The 26,973-nt window shown below is 47.2% G+C and overlaps 1 protein-coding gene across 11 annotated transcripts; it reads right to left on the reverse strand.

Moving 5' to 3' along the window:
* Positions 1-1,241: 1,241 nt before the first annotated feature.
* Positions 1,242-26,731, reverse strand: LOC120382989 (zinc finger protein 239-like). Of its 11 annotated transcripts, none has more exons than XM_039500532.1 (4): positions 26,231-26,711; positions 16,967-18,881; positions 15,564-15,698; positions 12,414-13,640 (listed from the first exon to the last, which is right to left on the reverse strand). In XM_039500532.1, the coding sequence occupies exons 2-4, from the start codon at positions 18,717-18,719 to the stop codon at positions 13,444-13,446; spliced, it is 2,085 nt and encodes a 694-aa protein (XP_039356466.1). In that variant the 5' UTR covers positions 18,720-18,881; positions 26,231-26,711; the 3' UTR covers positions 12,414-13,443. The 11 variants fall into 11 exon arrangements, 6 of the variants coding, with proteins under 6 accessions (XP_039356468.1, XP_039356467.1, XP_039356466.1 ...); XR_005588310.1 differs by having other exon boundaries at positions 12,416-13,640; positions 14,765-15,698; positions 26,231-26,702; XM_039500530.1 differs by adding an exon at positions 21,486-21,604 and having other exon boundaries at positions 12,419-15,698; positions 26,231-26,702.
* Between the last annotated feature and the right edge of the window lie 242 nt (positions 26,732-26,973).

Below are 26,973 nucleotides of genomic sequence, written 5' to 3' on the forward strand. Positions count from 1 at the left end.
ATCATGACTGACTGACTGTAATTGTGGATCTTTTTGCATTTAAAAAACCCACATTATTTTGACAAATAAAATATGCAGAATTTTAAAATGTTGTGTGCAGAATTTATTTTTTGGCACAGAATTCCCCCAGGAGTAATCTTGATTTTAGTAAGGCTTAAGACACAGTCCCACATGACAGTCTCATAAGCAAATTAGGAAAATGTGGTCTAGATTAAATGACTATAAGGTGGGTGCAAAACTCTTTGAAAGGCCATACTCAGAGTAGTTATCAATGGTTCATACTCAAATATGAGGAACATATCTAGTGGGGTCCCTCAAGGGTCAGTCCAGGATCTGGTACCATTCAATATTTTCATTAATGACTAGGATAACAGAGTGGAGAATATGCTTATAAAATTTGTGAATGACACCCAGATGGGAGGGATTTCTAGCACTTTCGAGGACAGGATTAGATTTCAAAATGACCTTGACAAATTGGAGAATTGGTCTGAAATAAGTCAGTAAAGACAAATACAAAATGTTACACTTAGAAACGAAAAAGTCAACTGCTTTCTAATGATAAAACGGAGGTCCTGAAACTGTGGGGTATGGAGGAACATTTCTTGTGGGGGGGGTGGAGTCTGGGCCAGCCCCCTTTGGGAGTGCAAGGGAGCACCACCCAGATCCGCTTTGTTCCCAGCTCTGCTCTGGCGCTGCCCCCAGCCGCGGTCCCGCACCCCTGCACCACACCCAGCCTTGGCCCCCAACCGTGGCCCAGTCGCGGCTCCACATCCGGCCCCAGCCCCAGCTGCGGTCCCAGACTGTTCATGCTCCCTCACTCCCCCTGGGAGCTGCAGCCCCACTCATGAACCTGGCTCCCTGGGGGAAGGGAGGCATGAACAGGGGTAAGGAAAGGCAGTACTCTGAAAAGTTTGGGGACCACTGCTATCAGGATAGTTAAGCTCTGGAATAGAATTCCAAGGGAGGCTGTGGAATCCCCATCATTGGAGGTTTTTAAGAACAAGTTGGACAAACACCTGTCAGGGATGGTGTAGGTTTACTTGGTCCTGCCTCAGCGCAGGAAACTGGACTAGATGACCTCTCACGGTTCCTTCCAACCTGCATTTCTCTGATTCTATAATCCTGTAAAATGCGATGAAGAGTCCTGTGGCACCTTATAGACTAACAGATGTATTGGAGTATAATCTTTTGTGGGTGAATACAGTACACAGTAATAATAATAATAATGAAACTCAGCCTCTCCTGTACTTGCATTCTCCTGACCAACTTCATACACCGCAATTAGTGGCCTCTCACAACTCTCCAGTGAGAGGGTCAACTATTATCTCCATTGTACGGATGGGAAAAATGGACACAGAGAAAGGAGGGGAAGGGACCAGCACTAGCTCACACCCAGGAATCTTAACTCATTTCCCCCACCCTCCGCTAGACCACACTCCCCAAAGGGCATCCCCTAGAGTTCCTACCTCTCTGGGTAATCTCCATGAATTCCCCAGTCTCCAGCCACCCGCACCATCCATGACTTCGGAGATGTCTGATACACTGAGCAGTGCTCCGACATCCTGTTAGTTCAGATCATCAGCTCTTCCTGCCTTGTACCTACAGCCCCAGGGGGCCTCTTGCTGCTTCCCTGAATAACATTCCCCTGTCCCTGCCCCGAGACGCCCTAGGAGTTGCAGAGACAAATCAGACAATAACTGCAATGGGGCATTTTTACATCTCCTCTAAATTGGAAAATATCCACAGAAATGTCTCGTTACCAATCCCAATCGCCTGCTCACTGCAGACCCTGAAAGCATCCAGCTCCTGGGTATCCAGCGTTCTGTCCTCTTCTACCCCTGTCAGCTATCCCCCACTGAAACCCAAACCCGTCATCCACTTGCTGCCCCTGCAAAGACCCTCTATCAATGATGCACACCTACACTTTGCTTCAGGAGAGCACAGACCCATTGTCCCATAGTGAGAGCTCCTGCCACCTGCTAGCCTGTGTGGAGTTTCTGATGGGACATTAGAGAGACCTTCACCTTGTAGCTTTTCCCACAGACAGAACATTTATAGTTTCTCTTTGCTGTGTGGGCTCTCTGATGTGAAATACGTTCTGACCTCTGCTTGAAGCTTTTTCGAGACACAGAACATTTATAGGGTGTCTTTCTGGTGTGGGTTTTCTGATGTCTAATGAGGTCAGAGCTCCTAGTGAAGTTTTTCTCACACTCGAGGCAGTTAAAGGACCTCTCTGGCCTGTGAATTTTCTGGTGCGAAATAACGTGAGCCTTCCGACTGAACCCCTTCCCACACTCAGGGCAGTAATAGGGTTTTTCTCCTGTGTGGCTTCTCTGATGATTCATAAGGTCTGAGCTCTGCTTGAAGCTTTTCCCACACTCAAGGCATTTATAGGGTCTCTCTCCAGTATGGATCCTCTGATGTCTAACAACAGCTGAGCTGTCACTAAAGTTTTTTCCACAGTCAGGGCACCTATAGGGTATCTTTCCAGTGTGCATTCTCTGATGTCTAATGAGGTGTGAGTGCCGAATGAAACTTTTCCCACACTCAAGGCAGTTATAGGGTCTCTCTCCCGTGTGGATTCTCTGATGCTTAATTAGGTTTGAGCCTTGATTGAAACTTTTCCCACATTCCAGGCAGTTATAAGGTCTCTCTCCTGTGTGGATTTTCTGGTGTGAAATAAGGGTTGAGCTCCGCTTGAAGCTTTTCCCGCAGTCGGGGCATTTATAGGGTTTCTCTTCTGTGTGCACTCTCTGATGCACAACAAGGGTGGAGCTCCGAGTGAAGGATTTCCCACACTCCGAGCAGTTATAGGGTCTCTCTCCTGTGTGGACTCGCCGATGAATAATCAGGGATGAGTCATTACTGAAGATTTTTCCACACTCAGCACATTCATATGGTTTCCCTTTAGTGCAGATTCCTGGCTGGATCATGTCTTCAGGAAGGTCCTTCAAACCAACCCCTTGGTCACTGGATTTACCCTGTTGTCTCTCCCCTGAGGAGGTTCCCTGCTGCACCTCTGGCCTGTGCTGATTTCCGCAGGCTTCTCCCTGCTCAGGACTCCAGGAAACATCCCCTTCAGATCTTCCCGATAGTGTTCTCTGTGCTTCCATTTGCTCAGGACCTTCCTGCTGAGGTGCACCTCCTTGTTCTCACTCACCATCCCATCACCTGATGTGACAGAGAGACAATCCAGACAGGAGTCAGTCCCTGCACTGGAGGAAAGGAATGTCAGAAAGCAGAAGAGGAAAGGGAGGAACAAATTAAAATACCTGCTGGGAAGACTGAAAAATCAGGTGTATCCTTCACCAAATCTTTCCCTAGCAGAGAAGTGGGGGACCAGCAGGGCCATCCTTAGGCATATACAGTACACGCAGCTGCATAGAGCACCGTGGAATTTGGGGCACCAAATTGTCCCAAATTTCATGGTGCCCTAGGCAGCTGTGTGCTGCATATGCAGTAGCACCAGCCCCGGCAACCAGCCCTATCCCTCGGCCAGCGCCCCCAAGGGCTGCGCCTATTGCAAGGGACAGGGCCATCCCTAGGGGGGTGTGGAGCCCTGGACAACTCTCTCCACCCTGCCTCCAACCCTCCCGCTCTGCTCCGCCCTCGGCCTGCCCCCATTCCAGCTCTTCCCTGAACAACACCGCACTCACTGACAGCGGCGGGAAGTGGAGCAACCCAGCCCCCAGCCTGCTGTACTCTGCCAGCTCCCAGCCGCGGCGCTCCACTTCCCGCTGCTGGTGAGTTTGGGGAAAGGAGAGATGGGCCCCAGCCCTCTCTACTCTGCCAGCTCCCAGCCATGGCACTCTGCTTCCCGCTGCTGGTGAGTTTGGGGAGAGGATTGCCCTCTGCACTCACCGGCTGTGGGAAGCAAAGCAACTCGGCCCTCAGCGCGCTCTACTCTGCCAGCTCCTAGCCGCGACGCTCCACTTTCTGCTGCCGGTGAGTGTGGGGAAAGGATCGCCCTCTGCACTCACCGGCTGTGGGAAGTGAAGCAACTCGGCCCCAGCCTGCTCTGCTTCCCTTGCCCTGGCCCCAGCCATGTTGCTCAGGTTGGGGAACGGACCGTCCCCCGCCCTCACCGGCACAGGGTGACCAGACAGCAAATGTGAAAAATCAGGACAGAGAGTGGGGAGGTAATAGGAGCCTATATAAGAAATAAAACCCCCAAATCGGGACTGTCCCTATAAAATTGGGACATCTGGCCACCCCACACCCGCAGCAGGAAGCAGAGCGCTGCAGCTGGGAGCTGATGGAGTAGAGCAGGCTGGGGCCGGGTTGCTCCTCTTCCCGCCACTGACAGGGAGTGCGGGGTCACTCAGGGAAGAGGTGGAATGGGGGTGTGCCGGGGGCAGAAAAAAAAGTGCCCCCCCACAGCTCCTGCCTCCAAGACCCTGAGGGGGAGGCCTGGGGCCTCACACAGTCCCCCCATGGAGAGGGGCTGCATAGGGCACCCGAATGGCGTGGGACAGCTCTGGGGACCAGTCCTGCCCCCCCAGCCCATCCGAACAGTCGAAGGGAGGGAGCTACTCCCAGGTGTCAGTCAGGGTGGCGGGGAATTCATGAGCAACATCTGCCATATGTATACAGTGCCTGTTGGGGACAGTCCTGGGTGAGATAAGGCAGAACTGGAGGAGCTCACGGGTCTTTGTTCCCCAGTAATTCCTGAATCAAGCCCATACATTCTTGGGGAGCTCCAGTAAATCTTTTAGAAAGACTCCAATTCTGCTTTAAACACTTCTAGTGACAGAGAAACCAATCCACACCATTTTGGATTAAATTTCACAGGCCTTTTCTTCCCAGGGGAAAAAAAAATAAACAAACCCTTTTAAAAAAAGCTATTTTGAAGTCCTAGGAGTTGTTTAACAGAGATTATTTAAAAATTAAGCAGGCTTTTTCAAAACAAAATATTTCCTCCAACTCTGAATAACAATACCACCCTCCACCCCCCAGGCAGGTAGAGCTCTTGGTAAGTATGAGTATCAAAATCAGCTAGTATGAAGTAAAATTTCAGACCCATGACTTGTTCATACTGCTCTATACACTGAAATGTAAGTACAATATTTATATTCCAATTGATTCATTTTATAATTATCTGGTAACAATGAGAGTCACCAATTGTTCAGCATCAGCGTGCTGGGACACTTTTGTCTGATTTTGTAAGTGAATAGCTTTTTGTATAATTTTGTATGATTCTGAAAGTGAGTTGGGTTTTGTATGATTTGTGTCTGATTTTGTAAGTGAGTAGCTTTTAAGTGAGGTGAAACTTGGGGCTATGCAAAACAAATCAGACTCCTGAAAGGGGCACAGCAGCCTGGAAAAGTTGAGAGCCCCTGACCTGCAGGCTCCGGCTCCTGAGCCGGTGTGGGTAGAGCCCAGGGCTGCCCCAGGGGCTGGTTCCAGCCACCAAACAAAGTCCGTCCTGGCTGGGCACAGGGGGGGATTTAAGGAAGGTCTCTCCCACCCCACACAGACCCCACTGGGGGAAGCAGCAGCTGCTCAGTGCAGGCTTCCAGCTTACAATGGGGACAGCAGCAGCGTCTTCTCACACTGACCACCCAAATGCAGGAGCCTCTGTGACAATAATAATAATTATGTATTGCAGTGCGGAAGTGCCAAAGAGCCCTTAATTCTCCCTGCTTCCTGCCTCCCCCCTGCCAGCACCGGATACAAGAACCGCTCTCAGCAACCCCTTCCTGTGTCCCTGACTAGCAATCCAGGCAGCCTGCAGCCCTCCCTGGGACCGGCTGTAACTTGAGCATAGAATGCCCCTCTGCAGAGAAAGGGGTGGGGAGAGAATTGGGGGTGTGAAATGAACTAAAGCTTGTCTCTCTCACCAGCAGAGACCTGGAGCAGAGCTCTGTGCCGCTCCAAAGCTTGTCTCTCACACCAAAAGAAGTTGGTCCAATAAAAGATATTACCTCACCCACTTTGTCTCTCCCAACGCCAGTATAAGCCCCTTCTGAAATTACCCTTCTTGCCCTGCCAGGATGCTCATCTGCATTTTGCTCCTCACGGAGCCATCCTCTGGGGGCAAAAAGGGAAACTGGCTGCTTTGTTGTTACTGAGCAGGCTGGGGGGATATGCACATGCTCAGTAACATCTGCTGAAGCCTCTGCCCTCATTCAGCCCTTACTAGCAATCAGAATCTGGTCTACCCAAGTTTTAAAAAGGGAGAGAGGAGGCAAATTGGTGGGGAGGGATGGGCAGGTTTTGTTTTTGCAGGGCTCAAAATGTATCCAGAAGTCAGGGGCGGCTCCAAGCCCCAGCATGCCAAGCTCGTGCTTGGGGCGGCATGTACGAAATTTTGTTTATTTACAAATGTACAAAGTGCTATTTCCTGGAACACAGAAGGAATCAAACAACAGGGGACAGCATCCTTGCTCAGGGGGAGCATTTCAGGCAGCACCCCAAAAGCTCTCTGCCCCAGCTTTTTCCAGGGTTGAGTTGTGGCTGCTTCATCAGGCTATATCTGGCTGTCTCTCTCTTTCTGTGCTCTGAAGGGTCCACAGCTGTTGGGGAGGGGACAGCAGAATGTCAGGACAGATGAATGGTAAGTTGTGGGGAGCTGGGTTGGGCTGTGACCAAGGGTGGGCAGCGGCAGCTGGGATGGGATAATCTGGGGTCTGGGCAGTCTCCTCAGAGACCTTATTCTTTCCTTCTCCTCCTGGGCTACCCTGAGTGCTGCATAGGGTGGCATTTTGTAAAAACTTAAAAACTCAATTCCCCACTTCCCTTTCAGGAATATGAAAACAATCACACCCACCCCAGGGATTCTTCAAAAAGACTCCTCAACCTGTAGTTAATTGATACAACTTCCCAGCCCCCCTGCTAGTCCTTCCAGTACTTTGGGAATTGCTGCACTAGGGACCCAAGAAGCATGGAGCAGCCCAGGAGGGAGGGGAACCCCTCATTCTTCCTCATCCTGGCTTGTCTGGGGAAATAAAATGGCCAACTGCCCCATTAGCAGCCATACAAACACTATTATTCCTAATGGAGGAGGCCCCAAACTTTATTATGAACCACAAAGCAGGTCACTTTATTCCGAAAAATATGTCAGTTTAATCGATGCAAAGAGGAACAGTTTGATTCCTTCATGTGAGGGAAAGTAGATCATTGAGTGGTTTAATTCTGTATCCAGGGTAAGGGCTCAGGGAAAAGGTTTCCCTCTAAAACCCAGAGAAGTTGCTGCCATTCCAAAGGGTGACTAATCCCCCAAATCTGTGAAGATTTTATCGCAGAATTTCAGAATTAGGTGGAAATTGGCAAAATCTGAGGCAATTTTATACTAATAACCAAAATCTACAGGGAAGGGGCAAAATCAAAGATTTTAAATCTAATTCAGTAATTAGATGGGGAATGGAGAAATTTTGAATGAATTTTATATCAATATTAAATCATTAGAGAGAAAAAGAGCGAAGATGTGGGGGGCGGGGAGCTTATCTAATTTCAGAGAAGGAAAGGCAAATGAATCAGAGCAATTGTTTCCCTCCAAACCTGGGCTCCTCTCTCCATCTTGTCACCTACTCTCTCCTCCTCTGCCTTTTATATCCCTGTCTGCACAGAGATGGTTAAATCTACCACGTTGCAGGCTGTCTCTCCACCTTCACCCCTTCCCCTGCTGAAAAATCCTCCACACAAAAACAAGAGGAAAACTCCACCGGGGCCCATTCATGGTCCCAATGAAGCCATTTCCTCCATTTTCTACACCTGAACCATTCTTACCCTGACCCTCTCCCCCTTGAGCAGAGCCCGGCAGGAGCAGAGGGCAGGGGTTGCACTGCTGTTAATGCAGCTAAGATGAGAAGATCCCCATCCCTCCCCCCTGCACAGGTGTATTAACAACTTCAACCCCTGCACTTTCCGTGAGTTCTTTCTCAATCACACGAGTGTGACAGAGACACCTGCAGCAGAGACTGTTCCCTCCCAGTGCTGACTAGCCCCCAGCCTGTTCCCGTGGGGATAGTATAAAGAGCATCACCTGCCTGCCCCCCTCCTCGGTTCCCAGCCCCAGGCCTGGGAGCTGGGGGAGGGCAGAGAAGGGAGCGCAGGGGGAAGAGGGGAGTGGGGGTGCAATGTGAGGTGTTGGTTGCTGTAGCAGAGGGTAGGGGGTGGAGTAGGGAGGGGTAGAGAGGGGGCTGCAGAAGCAGGAAGGGAAGAGCCCAGATCACAAGAGGAAGATTCTGGGGAGGGGGGGTGGATGTAATGAGAGGGGGCAAAGGGACAGAGGCCACATGGGGGAACACCGACTGGCAGAAATTATAGAGGGGAAGCGATCCAAGAAGTGGGATGGGAAGATCCTGGGGAGGAGCGGAGTAGGCAGAAGGGAGGGAGCCAGGGAAGGGAGGGAGGGATAGGAGAGAGGTCTGAGCCCTGTCTGCATTCTCAGTCTTGTTCTGGGGCACCATTAAGTGCATAGTGGTTCTCAAAACCCTTAGAGCATGGCTGGGCACTGCAGTGTAGACAGGACTGACCCAGTCCCAGGGGCTGCACCGCCCCAGAGGATGTCTGCAGAACCCTGCACTACTTGAGGGAAGGGGAATGTGGATCAGAACCATGTTCTACTACAAACCCCACTCAGGTGTTAGCCGGGCCAGGGTTGTTCTGTGTAGGGACCAGATTCCATAGTGGGTGGCTTGACAGTGTAGACAGGCCATAGAAGGGGAAGGGTGGGGGAGAGTGGGTAAAAGAGATCCTGTCCATGATGGGGAAACAGCATTGCCGACCCCAAATGTTCAACAGTCATAAGTCAGGCTCACCAAAAACCATGAGTTTGCCTTTAAAACCACGAGGTTGTGTAAGAATAACAGCTTTGGGGGTCGTTTTATTTGCCTTCTGCTTTTTAAGCCTTTAGGGTGCACTGGGGTCACATTTTGAGGCTTTTTCTACAGCCACAAGGGTTAGAAACTTACTTTTTCTTTAAGAATGAAAGCTGAAATCATCACATCTCACTTGACCCCAGGAACTGGGGCTTTAAGGAAAACTTTATCATGAGACTCGTGACAAAATCATGAGCGTTTGCAACACTGGGAAAGGGGCATGGCCAGAAAAGGGGGCAGACAACTAGCAGAGAGAAAGAGAGAACGGGACAGAGATAAGGGCATTACAACGGGATCATGTAAGGTCGAAATGTAACGTCAAAATGCCAGGATGTTTGCAACTCCCCCATTCCTTCCCCCCAGGTTTGATTTCTCTGTATCAGGAGACATAGTGGATGCTGAGGGTGACATGGCTTTTGCTGGCAGATGGGCCCCTCTGGCCCAGTGATTTCTCCCACCCTACCATCTCAGGCCCCCTCACTGCATGGAGTTCCCACTTCAGCTTTGCCCTGCACCCATTACCCTACGTTGTTTAAAGCGGGTGGAAAGTGAGGAACATAAGTTTTGCATTACAAACATTTCAGATCCAATTGTTTCTAAAATGAGTGGAGATGACAGTCAGAGAAACGCTCCCGCCCAGCCGAGGCTGAACAGAGAAAGCCGTAAGCAGGGGGACCTATGGCTCTGGCCTCCCGGGAAGGCACTGGTCTGGTTCAGCCACAGCCCAGAGCGCTGCTGAGATGGGAGGATGTATCCATATGCAGGGAATCGGGGTGGGAGGGGGGAGGTGTCGGTTAATTTAAGGGCTGAAGTTGCTGCCCGATTGGACAATGTTTCTCTGGGGAGCACTGGGCAGCTACCTCCCCCTCCTCCAATTCACTACAGCCCATCAGCATGTGCTTCAGGCCCATTTAGGGTGACTATGTCCTGATTTTATAGGGACAGTCCCGATATTTGGGGCTTTATCTTATATAGGTGCCTATTACCCTACCCCCCACCCCCATCCCAATTTTTTACACTTGCTGTCTGGTCATCCTAGGCCCATTGAACTGAATTCACACCCATTACACAGTGACCAGTGTGACAGCGACCTTTATCTACCCCGGACAGGGTCCTACTCAGCATTACCTGGGGGCGGGGGCAGCAGCGGGATGGGGATTGCGGGATTCCCACGTCCCCTCAGGGCCACTAACTGCATTATCAGCCTCCCACAGAAAAGGCAGGCCCAGGAGCCCTGTGAATGTGATGGGGCCAGTGAGTGAGGGGAACACCCTGGCATTTCCTACCCTGGCAGAGTCTCTGCCCATGGAGGGGAGTGAAACGGCCACAGGGGGCAGTGTGGAGGCAGGAGTGAGAGCCCTGGGGCCCTGCTGTAGGGACCGCTCTGCGCCACAGCCATGTGAGGGGAGCTGGTCCCAGCGCGATGGAGGGAGGGGTGGATTTGGTAGCTGGTCCAGGGGAAGGGAAGTGAGAGCCCAGCCCCAGGGCTCTGTGAACAGTGGGGCCAGGCTGGGTGAATGGGACCTGCCCAAGGAAAGGAGCCCAGGAAGCTTTTTACCCCCTGCCCTCGTACGCGCTCTACTCTGGCCACACAAACACCTTCTCACCTCTGCCTGGACCCTGCCGCCCCGGCTTCCATCCACCTTCCCGCCCCTCCTCAAACCTTCTCCAGGGAACACTCAGCCCCTCCCTGTGCCCAGGAAAATTTAAACATTTCAGCTTGAGCTCCCCTGGCAGGAGCCATGTCCGTGGGTCTGTCTGTGATGTGCTCGCCACTGACGGAGACTAATGAATAATCAATAATCCTGCCAGCAGCACAAGAGGATCTGCAAGCTTCCAGCGCAATCTCCTCGTTGGTCTGTACAGTGCCCTCTGCATGTGGTGGGAACCGCAGGCCTACTAGTGATTCCCAAGCAGAGCAAAAGGGGGGAAGAGCCAGAACCCCAGAGAGAGGGTGAGAAAAGGGTCCCAAGAATTGCAAAGCACAGAACGTGCAGGGAATAAGGAGTGGCAGGAATTCAGCTCCTTTCCCCGTGTGTTACCCAGAGACGGAGCACAATTCTCTCAGATTTAGTCATGATTCAAAGAGATTTGCCAAATAAGACTTGAAAACAATCTGAGCTGTGTGAGCTGTTTCTGACTGACTTGTGTCACAAGCTGTAGTTCCCGTTTCCTGATTGGATGAGTGTAACCAGGAGTGGCTCTAGATATTTTGCTGCCCCAAGCACAGCAGGCAGGCTCTCTCCAGCGGCTTGCCTGCAGGAGGTCCCCGGTCCTGCGGATTCAGCGGCCCGTCTTCTGGAGGTCCGCCAAAGCCGCGGGACCAGCGGACTCTCCGCAGGCATGCCGCCGAAGGCAACCTGCCTGCCGCCCTTGCGGCAACCGGCAGAGTGCCCCCCATGGCTTGCCACTCCAGGCACACGCTTGGCGTGCTGGCCTAGGGCAGAAGGGCCCAGGTGCTTTCCCATGTTCCCATGGCTAGGAGAGGGCACTCGGCCCTCTGGGTTGCAGGACCCTGGTGCAGGCACCCAGCCCATTACCTCCCCCCTCCTCCAATGGGTTCATGGCCTGTAAACCTAATTTCTAAGAGTTACACTCAGGGGCGGCTCCAGGCACCAGCACGCCAAGCGTGTGCCTGAACCCAGATGCTGGTAGAGGTGAGCGGGTATGATGTTACACTCCATATTCTTTATGGAAATATGCTTATAATATGAATATGATATAACTGAGATATACTTAATGCAAGATGGGTCTTGCAAGGTAAGAAACTACATTTTGTAAACTGTTTCTTAAGTATATTGAGCTTAGCTTGCATATTTTATTTGCTTGGCTTTGTTCTGTCTGTTATCTCTTATATTCACTTAAAACTCACTTTTTGTAGTTAATAAACTTCTTTCTTGTTTATAATATAACCCTGTTTGTACAATTCACAATTGGGGCGGGGGGAGGCAGTAAGCATACCTTCTTCCACATTGAGGGAGGAGGCAGATTTCATAATATACCTTTGGGTCTGCACTCCAAGGGAGGTGGACACCTGAATGCTGGGGCAAGTCCCTTAAGCTGAGTCTTCCCAGAACTGATCTCAGCGTCTGTTTCATTCTGCAGTTGGGTGTGGCCCTGTGTGTGTGTGTTCTGGAGGAGGCTCAATAGCCTGGATCAGCAAGACAGATAAAACGGGTGCCCAGGCTGGCAGAACAGGCAGGCTCAGTGGTATCTCAGCACATCAGGTGGCATTCTAACGGGGGCAACCTGTCACCGCGGGACCAGGCCCTGGAACTTAACCTTAGAAGACAGAAGCAGGGGATTTTCAAAGAGGAGGGTCTCAGCCGCGGTGTTTTGGGGTCAGATCTGAGGGACAGCAAGGCAAAGGGGGGAATTCAGAGGAGAAGTGGTAGCAGCAGCCACGGTGATAGGAGACCAAGGTGGGGATTGTGGCGAATCATTTTATCTCTAGGAGGGCTGGAAATAATTGGATGGGAGGGGTCTGAGACAGCAGGATGTGGGGAAAAGGGCAGAGAGGAGCTCGGTAGGAGGTGAGGAATCTGGCTGTGAATCCCAAGGGCTGCATGGCTGGAATGAGCAATTCCGGCTCCTCTCACAGACAGGTGAGGGACTGAAGAAGCAGATTCCAGATGTGGCTGTAGGTTTTCTTCACCAGAATGAAGCATAAAGAGGAATAAAAGGAGGGGCCGGAAGATGGTTCTGGGAGAGGGACTACCCAGAGTAGAGGGGCCAAAATGTCACCCAAAATGGGCCCTGTGTATCAATGAATAACTCCAGTCGCTGAATTCCCTGTGACCAGCGTGTTATCACACAAGAGCCTCACTAAGCCCTACCCTCTATTTGGAGAAAGGCATCACCAGCCGTGTGCACATCATTTATACACATCCTAAGAAGGTTCATCGGGCTGATTCTAATTAAAGGAAATTAGCTGCTGCTGGTGATCATTTTCTATAGTGAGGGACTGAAAAGAAATAGGACAATAACTGCGTTTTATTTAAATGTCAAAATTATCTCCCCATCGATTTATATAATCCAGATCCTGTTTTTCAAACACACACGCACGCAGACCCACCGGGACACCATGTTGCCAATCCCAAATGCAGAGAATTACTTTAGAACTGCTCTCTTATTGCTCTTGAAATTTCTTCATTAGGCAGAACAACCAGCAATTCATTAATTTCCCCTTGAGTTTACTGCACTCTGATGGGGTCTTAACCAAATGTTGCAACCGTGAGAGGGCACTTTAGGGCTCAGACTGAACTCCCTGAGCTGAATGCCCAGCTCTCTCCAAGTCGTTGGCAGCTACAGGGGCTACCAGATCTGTAACTGTGAGCCATCCGCAGCTGGGCAAATGCTGGCTTAGCTTCTTCTCTGGGTGTTGGCTACGGCTGCAGTTCCTCTTTGTAATGACAAGCTGTGCTCAGCTAGTGCAGCGAGTTCTCCAGTCTCAGCACTCTCACCATCGCTTGCTGAATCACACACTCAATCCCTTGGTTCCCATCCCCCTGTGCTCAAACACAGGCTCTTCCCTGCCCATCACCCATCTCTCCTAGTCCCTTCATACTGGATTGCCTCAGGTCCCTGGGCATCTTTGTGAATAAAAGGTATGAAAGGTTCCTCAGATACCAGTCCATAGGACACAGGCTGGGGAACCAGGTAAGATGAGGTAGAAGATTTCAGCTGAGTCAGAGATGGATGGCAGCAGGGTGGAGGGGCTGATCAGGGATTCTTTGCTAAACCAGGCAGAGCCAGAGGAGGGCTGAGCAGATGGGAGCTGACTGCTGTCTCCTAACACCAGAGATGGGAAACCAGTCACTGAAAAGTCAAACGGTGACGACATTTGTGAAATCAGCAAATATATTAACTGTTCAAAACTTTAGTTAATGCAGAGCTAAGGTTGCCCAGCACTGCCTTGTGCCCTTCCACAATGTGGAGAGTGGCTAAACTTACACCTCTAAAAACTAAGAAATGAAGGTAAATGTCATTCCCACAATGCAACCTTAACTCTGCCCCCTTAGAGTTGGCAACAGCCACTGAGAATGGTTCAGTAACTGTGTTGCCATAGTAAGTAGACACGAAGGACTAAGAAAATGTCCCATTGCTTGTGTTGTGCATGCACTCGTCTACCTTCACTGTGAGAGGCATAGCTGTATTGAATGGTGAAGAGATTAGCTGGAGCGGGTTGGCAGAGCTGTCACTGTGATAGGAGAAGAGGTGCAGGTGTACTTTAAAAGGATCAATTATGCTTCATTGCAGTGCTGAATTCTGTAGGCTGTGTCAGTAGAAATGCACAAGGGAATGTAGCCCTGGAGACTGCCAGCAATCTGCTGGCATATGTCATGAGGTCTCCAGGGCTTACTGCAGGGTCAGTGAAAGCCCTGTCTCAAGGAATCCTCAGAGCAGGGGTGAAGGCATAGGAACATTTTGAAATTCTGGGGTGGTTTGTGGGGAGTACGCTCAGTTTTTGAGTGTAAGTGGCAGCTGCTCACTATGCCTGACCTACACCAGAGTCTTCCCTTATCAAGAGAAGGTGGCAGACTTTGTCCTACACTGCTCATCAGTGCTCTGTTCCTGAAGTGTTCTGTAGCATCTGTAAAGGTAGAGAGCTAATGTGTGTTACTGGTACACTGGGACTTCACTCAAAGAGGGCAGAGTTAAGGTTATGTTGTGGGGGTAGCATGTACATTAAAGTTATATTTCCTGCTTTCCATGGGGGTTAAGTTGGCACAGGGTTTCAGAGCGATCTGAATAGTAAAAGCAGCTCCTTATTGGGGGAGCTGTATCTGAGGAACCCCTAGACCAAATGAACACAACCTCACATCACTAGCTCTGCCCCCGGCCCAGATGAGGCACAGCAATTTTCAAGACAATCCAAGTCCACATTTTAGATTTTAGAGCACACAGAAAAACTGGCAGTTAAAAAGGAAGCTAGTCTCAACTTTAGCTGAAGAGGTGCAACTGCTTCAGTATAATTCACTTCAGCCAGCCCTAGTCAGGGCATTTATTCACTTTCTCCCCAATGGGTTATCAGATGTCTACTATGGGTTGATCTCCGACTGAAGCTTTTCCCACACTTGAGGCACGTATAGGGTCTCTCCCCAGTGTGAACTTTTTGGTGCCTGGTAAGGTTTGAGCGCCGACTGAAGCTTTCTCCACAGTCCAGGCAGTTATAAGGTTTCTCTCCTGTGTGAATTCTCTGATGCCTACTAAGACCTGACCTATCATGGAAGTTCTCCCCGCACTCGAGGCAGTGATAAGGTTTAGGTCTCTCTCCAGTGTGGATTCTCTCATGTCTAAGAAAGGCTGACCAGTTACAGAGGGTTTCCCCACACTGAGAGCATATGAAAGTTTTTGCTTCCGTGTGGATTCTTCGGTGGCCAATAAGGTGTGGTCTCTCACTGAAGCTTTTCCCGCAGTCAGGGCACTTATAGGGTTTTTCTTCCATGTGGATTCGCTGATGTATTTTCAGGGTTGGGTTGTCAATAAAGCTTTTCCCACACTTAAGACATTTATGAGGTCTTTCTCCTGTGTGGGTTCTGCGATGTATAATAAGGTGTAAATTCCGACTGAAGCTTTTCCCACACTCGGTGCATGTGTTTTTTCCCTCCCCTTTGGAGAATCTCTGGTGCATCATGTTTTTACTAAAATTCTTCAAACCACCTTCACATTGAGTGGATTTACCCACTTTCTTCCCTGACTGGTTTCTCTGCTGTCTCTCTGGCCTGTGCTGACACCCACCAGCTTTTCCATGCTCTGGACTCCAGGACACAATCCCTTCAGATTTTCCCAATAATGTAACATGAGTTTCAACTTGTTCAGGATTTTCGGGCTGAGGATTCTCTTCCACATTCTCACCCATCATCCCCTCACCTGCTGGGACAGAGAGAGAATCCAAACATGAGTCATTCCCTGCACTGGAGGGGGAAAGGAGAGAAACAAATCAAAGTAGCATTGGAGAAACTGAAAAATCAGGAACAGAATCCTCCTCAAACCCTTTCCCCAGGGAGAGAGAGAAGGGGACGAATCTGGACACCATATCCCATCTGAACTATCAGAGTAGGGAGGTTAGGGGAGAGAGAGCTACTGCCAAGCGTCTAGAGTTCTACCAACGTGATATATGCCATCATGTGCCAGCAATGCCCCTCTGCCATGTACATTGGCCAAACCGGACAGTCTCTACGCAAAAGAATAAATGGACACAAATCTGACATCAGGAATCATAACATTCAAAAACCAATGGGAGAACACTTCAACCTCTCTAACCACTCAGTGACAGACTAGAAGGTGGCAATTTTGCAACAAAAAAACTTCAAAAACAGACTCCAAAGAGAGACTGAACTCAAATTAATATGCAAATTAGATCCAATTAACTCAGGCTTAAACAGAGACTGGGAATGGTTGGGTCATTACACTAATTGAATCTATTTCCCTATGTTAAGTTCTCCTCACACCTTCTATGGGTCATCTTAATTATCACTTCAAAAGTTTTTTTTCTCCTGCTGATGATAGCTCATCTCAATTGATTAGACTCTTCCTGTTGGTATGGCTACTTCCACCTTTTCATGTTCTCTGTATGTATAAATATCTCCTGTCTGTGTGTTCCATTCTATGCATCCGAAGAAGTGAGCTGTAGCTCATGAAAGCTCATGCTGAAATAAATTTGTTAGTCTCTAAGGTGCCACAAGTACTCCTGTTCTTTTTGCGGATACAGACTAACACGGCTGCTACTCTGAAACCTAGAGTTCTAGGAACTCTGACCTGGCTAACATGAAGCAGACCATGGGGGACTTTAGAAGTAGGGTTGCCAACTTTCTAATTACGGAAAACCCAACACCTTTGCCACACCCCCTTCCCCAAGGCCCCACCCCTGCTCACTCCATCTCCCCTCCCTCGGTCGCTCGCTGTCCGCCACATTTGCTCATTTTCACTGCAAGGACCAAGCAGGCACCAGGAGAAGGCCAGGAGCTGCAACAGTTTGAATGTGGGAGATGGAATGTGTGATTCAAATACCCTTCACCTCACCAGGTTTTAAACACTACTGAAAAATTAAAACTTTTTAAACTTCTTCTGAAGTGTAAAGAAGATACAAACAAAATTAAACAAAAACAGTTTTAATGAGAGTGGCAACTGAAACTACTTACATTTATACTTCTGTTCTTTTCTTGCTGCCACCACAAGCTCTTTAGCTGCTTCTGTCTTCAAAAATCCAGCAAACTCAGCACATGTCATTTTATAGTTGAAATGCACGAATAGCTCAGCTTTCACCAGGTCCACTTGGAGCTCATTCCTTTCATTAGTCCACAAGTTCTTCATAACACTGAAAATGCGTTCCACAAATGCGTTGCTGGGTGGAATAGCAAGCACATGCTGCACAATTTTAAGTAAGTTCGGGGCTTCCCAGTGCTTAAAGAATTCTACCCATACCTCAGAGACACTGATTCGATGATGGTGCTCTTGTTGCTCCTGAAACAATGTCAATTCAGCATCATTTGTCAAACTCTTTAGGGTTGGTAGCACATCATTCAGCGTACACATTTCTGTAAATAGTTCATCGCCGTCCACTTGAATGCCCAAGTTTGTAGTCAAAGCACACAGTTTGTCTAGTTCAAGAGGTCTGTCCAGATTGAGTGGCGCACACAACATATAGAAAGAGTTTTCGCTGAAATCAAACCACTTTTCCAGGTACTGTAGCATGCGTGTGTAAACCTGTTGGGCATCTCCAACAAATTTATTCTGCTTGTTAGGCGGCAGTTTCTTCAAGAACTGTGTCACCTTGTATCCATAGAAGCCTTGCTCTTGTCGAATCTGAATCTCTCTTCTCAACTTGTTGAATATAGCATACAGTTCAGTTACCTGAATGTAATCACTTTCAAGAACCTTTATGGTGTTGTTAAATTGGCTCATAATATTGTGCACAAAGTAGATGTACAGTTCTGGAAGTGTAATAATATCATCATCGGATACTGTGTCCTCCTGCTCAGAAAGAAAGGCCCATATTGCACAGCTCACTGTTTCCTCTCCTTTGCCCACAAAGTAAGACTTGAGTGCAGGCCAATTCTTCAGTAACCTGTCAACGGCAGTGAAAAGGATCAAAAAACGTGTAGGTACATGGCATAAGATTTCTGAATATTCTGTCTCCATGAAGTCAAGGAACTCTTTAAGTTCACTAATATTCTTTGCACAGGACGAGAATTCACTGAAAACCTTGATGACCAAGTTCTCTACATCATAAGAGAGCATTTTCAAGCCATGTTTCACCGTATTGTGTACTATGTGAGTGCTGCAATGCCCTGGCACAAGGTTTGGTAAATCTAACATTTGTTTTAGGTGCACCAAAACAGACTTGTGTTTTCCAAAATTGACAGATGCGTTGTCTGCTCCATATGCCACAATTTTATTATGTATCAGACCGGCATTTTGAAGACAACTTCGTAACTTGTTTGCGATTGCCTCTGATGTCTCATCTGCATCCTCCAAAAAGTCTATGATACGTGTGCAGCTTCCCTTATCTTTATTAAAGTAGCGGATGGCAACTGGGAATAATTTTGTGTTCCCTTTATTAGAAGCATCTGTCACTATTGAGAATGATGTTGATCCAATGTCTTGCACAGCTAGTTTCAATGAATGGGGGGCTAATACATTCTCAATCAAAGCCTTCGCTTTTCTCCTTCCGCAGTGAATTCTGGATGCGATCTTGGAATCAGTGAAAATGGAGGGGTACAGCTTATTTCCACAATCTTGAGAATGGTAGCTGTGGTGGTGTTTAACTCCATGATATGTTAAAAGCAATTCAGCCATGCATGTGTGTTGTTCTTCATAGGTATCAGCATTTACGAAGAATTTATCGATTGTACTGGACAAACTTTGAATCTTTTTCTTTTCCGGTTCTGCCATTTCACCTCACACTAGTGTGACTGCAGCACAGTTTAGCCAATAGATAAAACAGTGTTGACTGTGGATGTCACAACACTAACTACACAGCTGACTGTTGATGCCTGCTGGCTAGGCTCTTAACTCTTTAAAGGCCAGTTGCTCCCCACTGCCTGTGGTTGTGCACTGAAAAAGTTATTCAAAGATTCAATCAAATATATTTTTGACAGATATATTATGCGAATTTCAGGTTTTATTTGTTACAGGATGCCAGGAAACAATAGAAAATTATGGTAACCAGACTTTTGGTGTCCGGTCAATACTTCTGACTGCACAGGTCCTCTTAAAATTGGCCATATTAATTATATTATATTATAGTTTTCTGTTTTCAGTGGAGCTAAAGTTAACATGGATGTTACACAAGCTGGTCAAAACACCTAATTCTGCAAGGACATCTCTATATTTGCATCAATTCAATTAGCACCACCCTAGGAACAGCACAAACTGCTGCAACTAGCACATCAAACATAAAACCGCATGCTTACAGTTTTCATGGTTAGTACAGTTTTATTAAGCCATGGCAAAATGATGTGAAAGCTATAAGATAACGTCATTTACATTTGATACCAGCTACTTTCAAGATTAACAAAACCAGGAAGTAACGTTGATATATTAAGTTAACTGTATTAAGATAATATATTCGGAATTTTGTTTTAATCTTTAAGACAATAAAAATCCCACCCAGAAGAGAGCAGGGCATAGTTTAAAAATATCAGTCTGCCATATAGCTGTAAGATGAGGATTTTCAATGGTCCTCATCATGTCCTGATGTTTACATTGTCACATCATCTCAAAATAGCACCATATTGGTCATGGGCAGTTAAAACTGGGTGCTATTTTTATGGGTGCCAAGTGATCTTGAGACGTGTGACCATACCAAAAACGGTGGTTCACTTGCACAATCTAGCATGACGGCAGCCCTTAATTTATAGGATTTTGGACCCTCTACAAGAATAGTGCTTATTGCTAAATGTTGTACAGAAGAGGACACAATCTAACTGGAGAAAATGCACAAATATCCAAGTAACTAAAAAAAAGTTCCATTTTTGTACAAGAATCCATGTTTTAAAGGTCTTATATACATACAGATAAAGGAAAACAATAGTACCTGTAAATTTGGTTGTAAATGGCCCTGGGTAGATTTCAGCAACATCAAACTGCATTCTGCTAGCTAATTATCATTACTATTAAACATCTACCTTAGTGCAAAATCCAGCTTAGGTGCTTTAGGGCTCAGACTAATCAAGAAGCAAGATTAACCACTGATGCAGGTCCTCAGTTCCATAGCTCAGTTGATACAAAGCTGCTACTCATTGCTTTTTACCACAAAAGTAATTTATATTGGAAAAAATAAAAGGATACTATTCTCTGATCTGAAATATTGGCGTAATTACACTTTTATTACGTGGGGATCAGTCACAAATCTCACTGTATACCCATTCCAGTACAAAAAACCTAGCTGTGTAGAGGACAGAGAATTAGACTAAATCAAATGATATATCTTCTAGGTTGTACCTTTTAGAAAAGTGCTACATGGTTCCACCTTAACTGCTCAACATATCGAAGTAATATTGTAAACATTATTTATTTGTATTACAGTAGCACTTACACCAAACTGTGCTAAGCAGTGTACCCATCTATAACATACAGTCCCTACCCCAAAGATCTTACAGTCTATATATTAGACAAAAGGTGGAACTCACAAACAGACAGGGAGAGCAACAGTAGTGCAAGCTTCTCCATGTTGCCCTAACCAATGTGCCTCAACTGTGCAGTGGAGCCTCCCAGCCATGAGAGATCTTGTTGTTCTTGATTCACACGTCCCTCTCTTCGCTGGGAGTGCCAGTTTAACAAGAACATGGAACTGAACCTAGGCCTGATGCTGCAAACTCTTGTTCACCTCAATATTCTTAGCCCCATTCGGTTCCATATTTACTGGCCCGCAACCTCAGCTTGACCTGGTGGGATTTTCAAAATGTCTAACTTCATCTTTAGTTACCTAATTTTAATGAAGTCTTGATCTTTTTATATATCTCCTACAATATTCTCCAAGTATACTTGTGCTAAGCTGGCCTTGCAATCATATGCAACCTCATAGTACTTGATAGCTTAAAAAGGGTGATGAGTTTTTAAGTGTCAATGCTGACTGTATTGAAGGGCTTGATTCTCCTCTCACAATGGTATTACATTGTTATAATGCTGCTCTGCCAGATCCTCAGCTACTGTACATTAGCATACCTCAAAACAAAAACACCAAAAAGCAGAGCTCCACCGATTTACATCAGTTGAGGATCTGCTCCATTGGTTTTGATGGAGCAACTCTGGATTTATACCAGTGGAAATGAGAGGAGAAGCAGCTCTTAAATATCAATTACTAATGACTTATCAAACAAAAAAGTTTGTGAGCTTATAAGACAATATTTTTCATAATATGAAGAATCTATACAAATAGTACAGTTGCTTTCTTTGTGTGTGAAAGACTGGGACTCTAGTATGGATGCAACAACAACTTCTGAAGTAGATTGTAATGGTTTTTCAAATCAGAAAAGCAGAACACAAAGAAATTAGAAATTCTTAACATATTGCAAGTTCAAATAAATCCTAGTTCTGTCACAATATGTACTTCAGCCGGGTTGCTATTAAAGACGATGTATATTTTCTTAATCGTGCATAATTGTACATTCAAGTCTCTTTCAGTACTAAAAACAGCTTTTTGAACATTTTACTTACATTTGCTGTCTCAAATTTAGAAGTAGAAACCCAAATCCTGAATGATTCAGCCTGAATAATTCTGTTCTTTGAGCTGGACTTCTCCACTCTGTAACTACGTTTCTTTGTCTGAGCTACTACTGTGATGGGTGACAAAGTACATGAATGCTAAATTAGTGCACTTCTATCATCTGGCTGTGATTTTTACTGTGTAATATCACTTGTAAATACATGTGGCATTTTCAGCAATGGTGGGAGATTTCCAAATCCTTGATTGGATTTAAAGTTTAGATGTATTTTTTTAGTTATATGGTCTGGACACTAAAGGGAAATCTCAGTTAAGAATCTCTGATACTGTGGTGACTAGAGAAAACAGAGCCCTTAATAGTTAAGGAGAGAACATCTGGGAACTAGTGAACTTGCTTTTCATTCCAGCAACTACAGGATCCTCATTAATAGCTTGTGTATTGTAGTTCATTTTGCAAGTTTTACAGCTTTAACAAACAGGTTTGACACTTACTTAATTCTCATCCCCAACCTCTAGCTTGCTCCCCGACCCACCACAGAGGGTGAGTGAGAGGGGTTAAACACAGTGTGGGTGGCAAGGGGCAGCCCCTAGAATCACTATAGGCCCCAGCCCCAGGCAGGGCCAGACCACGGTACCAGGCCTGGGATTGATAGGAGCCAGGTGTCCGAGGCTAAAAAGGCCCACTGGTGAGTTGGGAGGAGGCTGAGGCACACAGCGCCAACAGGATGCAGAGCCCTATGGGGGAGGTGGCACAGAAGGGCCCCGGGAGGGCCAGTCTCGTCCTCCTCTCCTCCAGCAGCCCCATTTCCAGAGCCCCTTGCAGCGCTCAGATACAGGGATACCTTGAATGCCTGGTGCCAGCGATGGGGAGACAGAGCATGGGGGGTCGCCGCAGGGGCACGCGCCGCAGCTTGAGCCCAGCCACAGGAGCATGCGCAGGAGAATAGGGCAGCAGCAAGAGAGGTGTGCGCCACGACCCCTCAATAGATGCCTCCAGCTCCTGAGTCATGCTACATAACCCTGCCCTGACCTGGCCAATGGGAGCTAGCAAGGGGTGGGGGCTGCGTGCAGAGCCTGGGACCTGGACATGCCTGCCACTTCCCGGGAGCCGTGTGGAGCCGGGCAAGGGGCCTGCCCGCCCGCCAACCAGACTTTTAACAGTGGTCAGCAGTGCTGACCAGAGCCACCCATGTCCCTTTTCGACCCAGGGGTTTTCACTCCATTCCAACCAAGAAACCATGACAGGCTTGGAAATCCTGCTCAGGGGAAAGAGAACAAGCAAGATCCAGTGAATTTGTGGAATATTTCTCACAAAGCATGTTCCATGATTTAAAACCTGAGCCCATTTCAAAGCAGTAAAATCCTAAAAACACACGTATCAGTATGTCTTCGTCAGTAACAGTTTCTTTCCAAAATACAGACAAATTCCTGCAGTTCAAAAGGTTTATGTATGGAGTGGAGGTGGGGGAATCTGAGAGGATGTTATGTAAACATTTGAAAATTAGTAGGAAAGGGGGCAAGTTATGAGATTTTTGTTTAATCAAACTTTGACAATCAGATTGAAAATGGCAAAATCTAAGGAGATTTGATATTAATAGTTGGTAACTAGAGAAACAAGTGAGAGGATTTTACACCATTATTCAATAACTAGGGAGAAAAAAGAGGTGACTAAAGGGGAATTCAGATCACTATTCAGAATCTGAGGGGATGTTAAATAAATAATAGTTAAGATGGTAAGAAAATCGCAGGCTGCGACTTTGTTGCAGAAACCACAACTTTTAGCACACACAACACATCTGAGTGATGTTGCAACCTCGTGCACCAGGTTGTAACATCCATCCACTCAGATTTGTCCCACAGCCTGGGAGCGGCTCCTGAGAAAGTGCCATCTCCAGACCTGATGTGCTCTACCCGACCTATCCATGGCTCCACTGTTATATCATTGTTCATAAATGCAAAGTAATGCACATTGGAAAACATGATCCCAACTATATATATACAATGATGGTGTTTAAATTAGCTGTTACCACTGAAGAAAGAGATCTTGGCATCACTGTGGATAGTTCTCTGAAAACATCCACTCAATGTGCAGTAGGAGTCAAAAAAGTGAACAGAATGTTGAGAATTAGTAAGAAAGCAATAGATAATAAGACAGAAAAAATCATATTGCTTCTATATAAATCGACGGTACGCCCACACCTTGAATACTGCATGCAGATATGGTCACCCCATCTCAAAAATGATATATTGGAATTTGGAAAGGTTCAGAAATGGGAAACAAAAATTATTAGGGGTATGGAACAGCTGCCATATGAGGAGAGATTAATAAGACTGGGATTTTTCAGCTTGGAAAAGAGACAACTAAGGGGGGGATATGATAGAGGTCTATAAAATCATGACTGGAGTGGAGAAAGATAATAAAGAAGTGTTATTTACTCCTTCTCATAACATAAAAAGTAGGGATCGCCAAATGAAATTAATAGGCAGCAGGTTTAAAACAAACAAAAGGAAGTATTTTTTCACACAACACACAGTCAACCTGTGGAACTCCTTGCCAGAGGATGTTGTGAAGGCCAAGACTATAACAGGGTTCAAAAAAGAACTAGATAAATTCATGGAGGATAGGTCCATCAATGGCTATTAGTTAAAATGGGTATGGACGGTGTCCCTAGCCTCTGCTTGCCAGAAGCTGGGAATGGACAACAGGAAATGGATCACTTGATGATTGCTGTTCTGTTCATTCCCTCTGGGGCACCTGCCATTGGCCTCTGTTGGAAGACAGGATACTGGGCTAGATGGACCTTTGATCTGAACCAGTCTGATTGTTCTTATGTGCCTGAGGAACGGAGCTGTGGACCATGGTCCTTCCCCTGAAGCTTCAGGTGATATTTAGGCCCCCTGAGCCCAGACCACTGAGCACCAGAGACTGAATGGGGGGAAACTCCCAGCTATGATGTTTACTACATATGGAGCAAACCAGTCAATTTTAATGTATGTAAAGGGAGGGGGGAAGTTGATTAGCGGGGATAGTAAGTCAGAGCAACACTTTCCAAAACAAGGGGGAAATTGCTGCAGATTAAAAGGGTAGGAAACCCACCATAATCTGAGATTTTTATATTTTGAGTATTATTAGTGAGAAAATATTTTTCTCTAAGAATGCATGCTTTATATATGTATTAATACTACTTTATTCTGCTGCTACTAAGGTCTGATCTATAATACAGACTGGCATCATATAACTACGTCACTCAGGGATGTGAAAAATCCACACACCCTTAGCGACCACGTTATACAAACCTAGCTCCTAGAGTAGACAGAGAATAGAGAGCATCTCCCATAGATTCATAGACTCTAGGACTGGAAGGGACCTCGAGAGGTCATCGAGGCCAGTCCCCTGCCCTCATGGCAGGACCAGATACTGTCTAGACCATCCCGGATAGACATTTATCTAACCTACTCTTAAATATCTCCAGAGATAGAGATTCCACAACCTCCCTAGGCAATTTATTCCAGTGTTTAACCACCCTGACAATTAGGAACTTTTTCCTAATGTCCAACCTAAATCTCTCTTGCTGCAGTTTAAGCCCATTGCTTCTTGTTCTATCATTAGAGGCTAAGGTGAACAAGTTTTCTCCCTCCTCCTGATGACACCCTTTTAGATACCTGAAAACTGCTATCATGTCCCCTCTCAGTCTTCTCTTTTCCAAACTAAACAAACCCAATTCTTGCAGCCTTCCTTCATAGGTCATGTTCTCAAGACCTTTAAGATAGATAGATAGATAGATAGATATAGCTACTGCATCTCCCTGAAGTGAATTAACTATGTGGACAGGAGCGCTATCGCCCATCAGCATAGAGCCTCTTTACATTAAAGTGCTGCATCAGTGCAGCTCTGCTAATGCAGTGTTTTAAGTGTAAACCTGCCCTGAGATTTTGTAAATTATTTAATGACTATTTAGAAATGGACTGATTGCATTAAAATTCATTTTCTCTAAGAATGCAGGTTAGGACTCTGAACACCTGTTTGCTAGACTTGATTTAGAATTGCACTAAATGTACAGAAATCATATTTTTTCTCTAAAATGAGGAAAAGGCATAAACACTATATTTATTCCTTTAATTGTAATGCTTCCAGTAAGGATACATTAGGTGGAGAAAGGACTTGAATGAGGGCTCCTCTATATCCCAGGTGAGCACTCTGACCACTGGGCTAAATGCTGGGCTTAATGCTGCCTCTTCCCTGCTAAAATGGCATAATCACCCAAGGCCAAGAAAGGGTGTGCAGCTGAGAATCCCAAGAAGTGAGAGATGCCTCCCTACAGTCTGGATTTAGGAACCTCTTTCCAAGAGCAGAGCCCTACAGCATTTTTAGAAATAGGACTTAGGCACCTTTGAAAAAATGTACCCTCCAGCCCGGGGCCACAAAGGTATTTCAGCATCCACTGAAATCAGTGGAAAATAGGAGCCTAAATACCTTTGTAGCTCGGGGCTTAGGTGATTTTTCCCAACATCTCACCCTGTCTGAAGCAGAGCACAGAACTGAACATCCCTCTCCCAAATTCCAGGTTAGTGCCCTAACCTGACCCCATGCAATTCAGTTCCCAGGACACACAAGGCAGTTTAACCAGAGACTGCAGAGAATTCAGCCACGGGGCTCCGCAAAAACCTCCCCCTCTGCAGACAGGTTTATCCAGGACGCCTCATTCCACCTGGAAGGTGATGGCAAAGTTTCGCTTACCTTTGCTCTACGCTGTGCCCCCTGAAATGGGGGGTCCCCCCAGCTCTTTTGGGAGGGGAAGGTCTATCCTCCCGGTCAGGGTGCCCTGGGCAGGCTGGGGGTCTCTGAACTAGGAGACTGTCTTGTTGGGAAACAGCAGGGATGTTGCTCCCTCGATATCAACCTCTCCCTTGTGCAGCCGGGGCGCTGGAGCCCCAGCAACTGGGGGCTTTTGCAAGGGACCCCGTGGAGCGAGCAGGCAGCAGACTGAGCACGGCAGTGAACGCGACTCACTTCCTGCTGAGGGACCCGTTTCCCTGTGGCACAGACTCCGCACGTGGTTCGCTTTGCAGGTTTCTCCGGTTAAGGGGCAGCAGAGAGAACTGGAGCCAGGCCGGGTCGCGGTTCTGTGCCCTCGGGAGTGGGGGGCGTTAGCTGATGGGCGCAGCAGGGTCCGGTTCTCGCTCAGAGACGTGAGGAAGAGGCTGAAGGCAAAATCAGGGATGAATGAGGGGGAAGGAGTCAGGATTAAGCTCGGGGTGAGATGCTGTGAGAGGGTGGCAGAGGGCAAAACCCTGGCACAGGCAGGGGCAGAGGGTAACAGTTACCCCGGTGAACTGAGACACCCGTGTTTGTGAAAATGGGGGGGAGGCAGAGGGTTTTTTTTTATTATTATTTCCCCTGTCACAGACAGCACCTCTCAGCATGGGCTTCGCAGGGCTGGGTTCTTAAAGAATAAGAACATGAGAATGGCCATATTGGGT

The sequence above is a fragment of the Mauremys reevesii genome, linkage group 15 (genome assembly GCF_016161935.1).
Source record: "Mauremys reevesii isolate NIE-2019 linkage group 15, ASM1616193v1, whole genome shotgun sequence".
Classification (NCBI taxonomy): domain Eukaryota; kingdom Metazoa; phylum Chordata; order Testudines; family Geoemydidae; genus Mauremys; species Mauremys reevesii.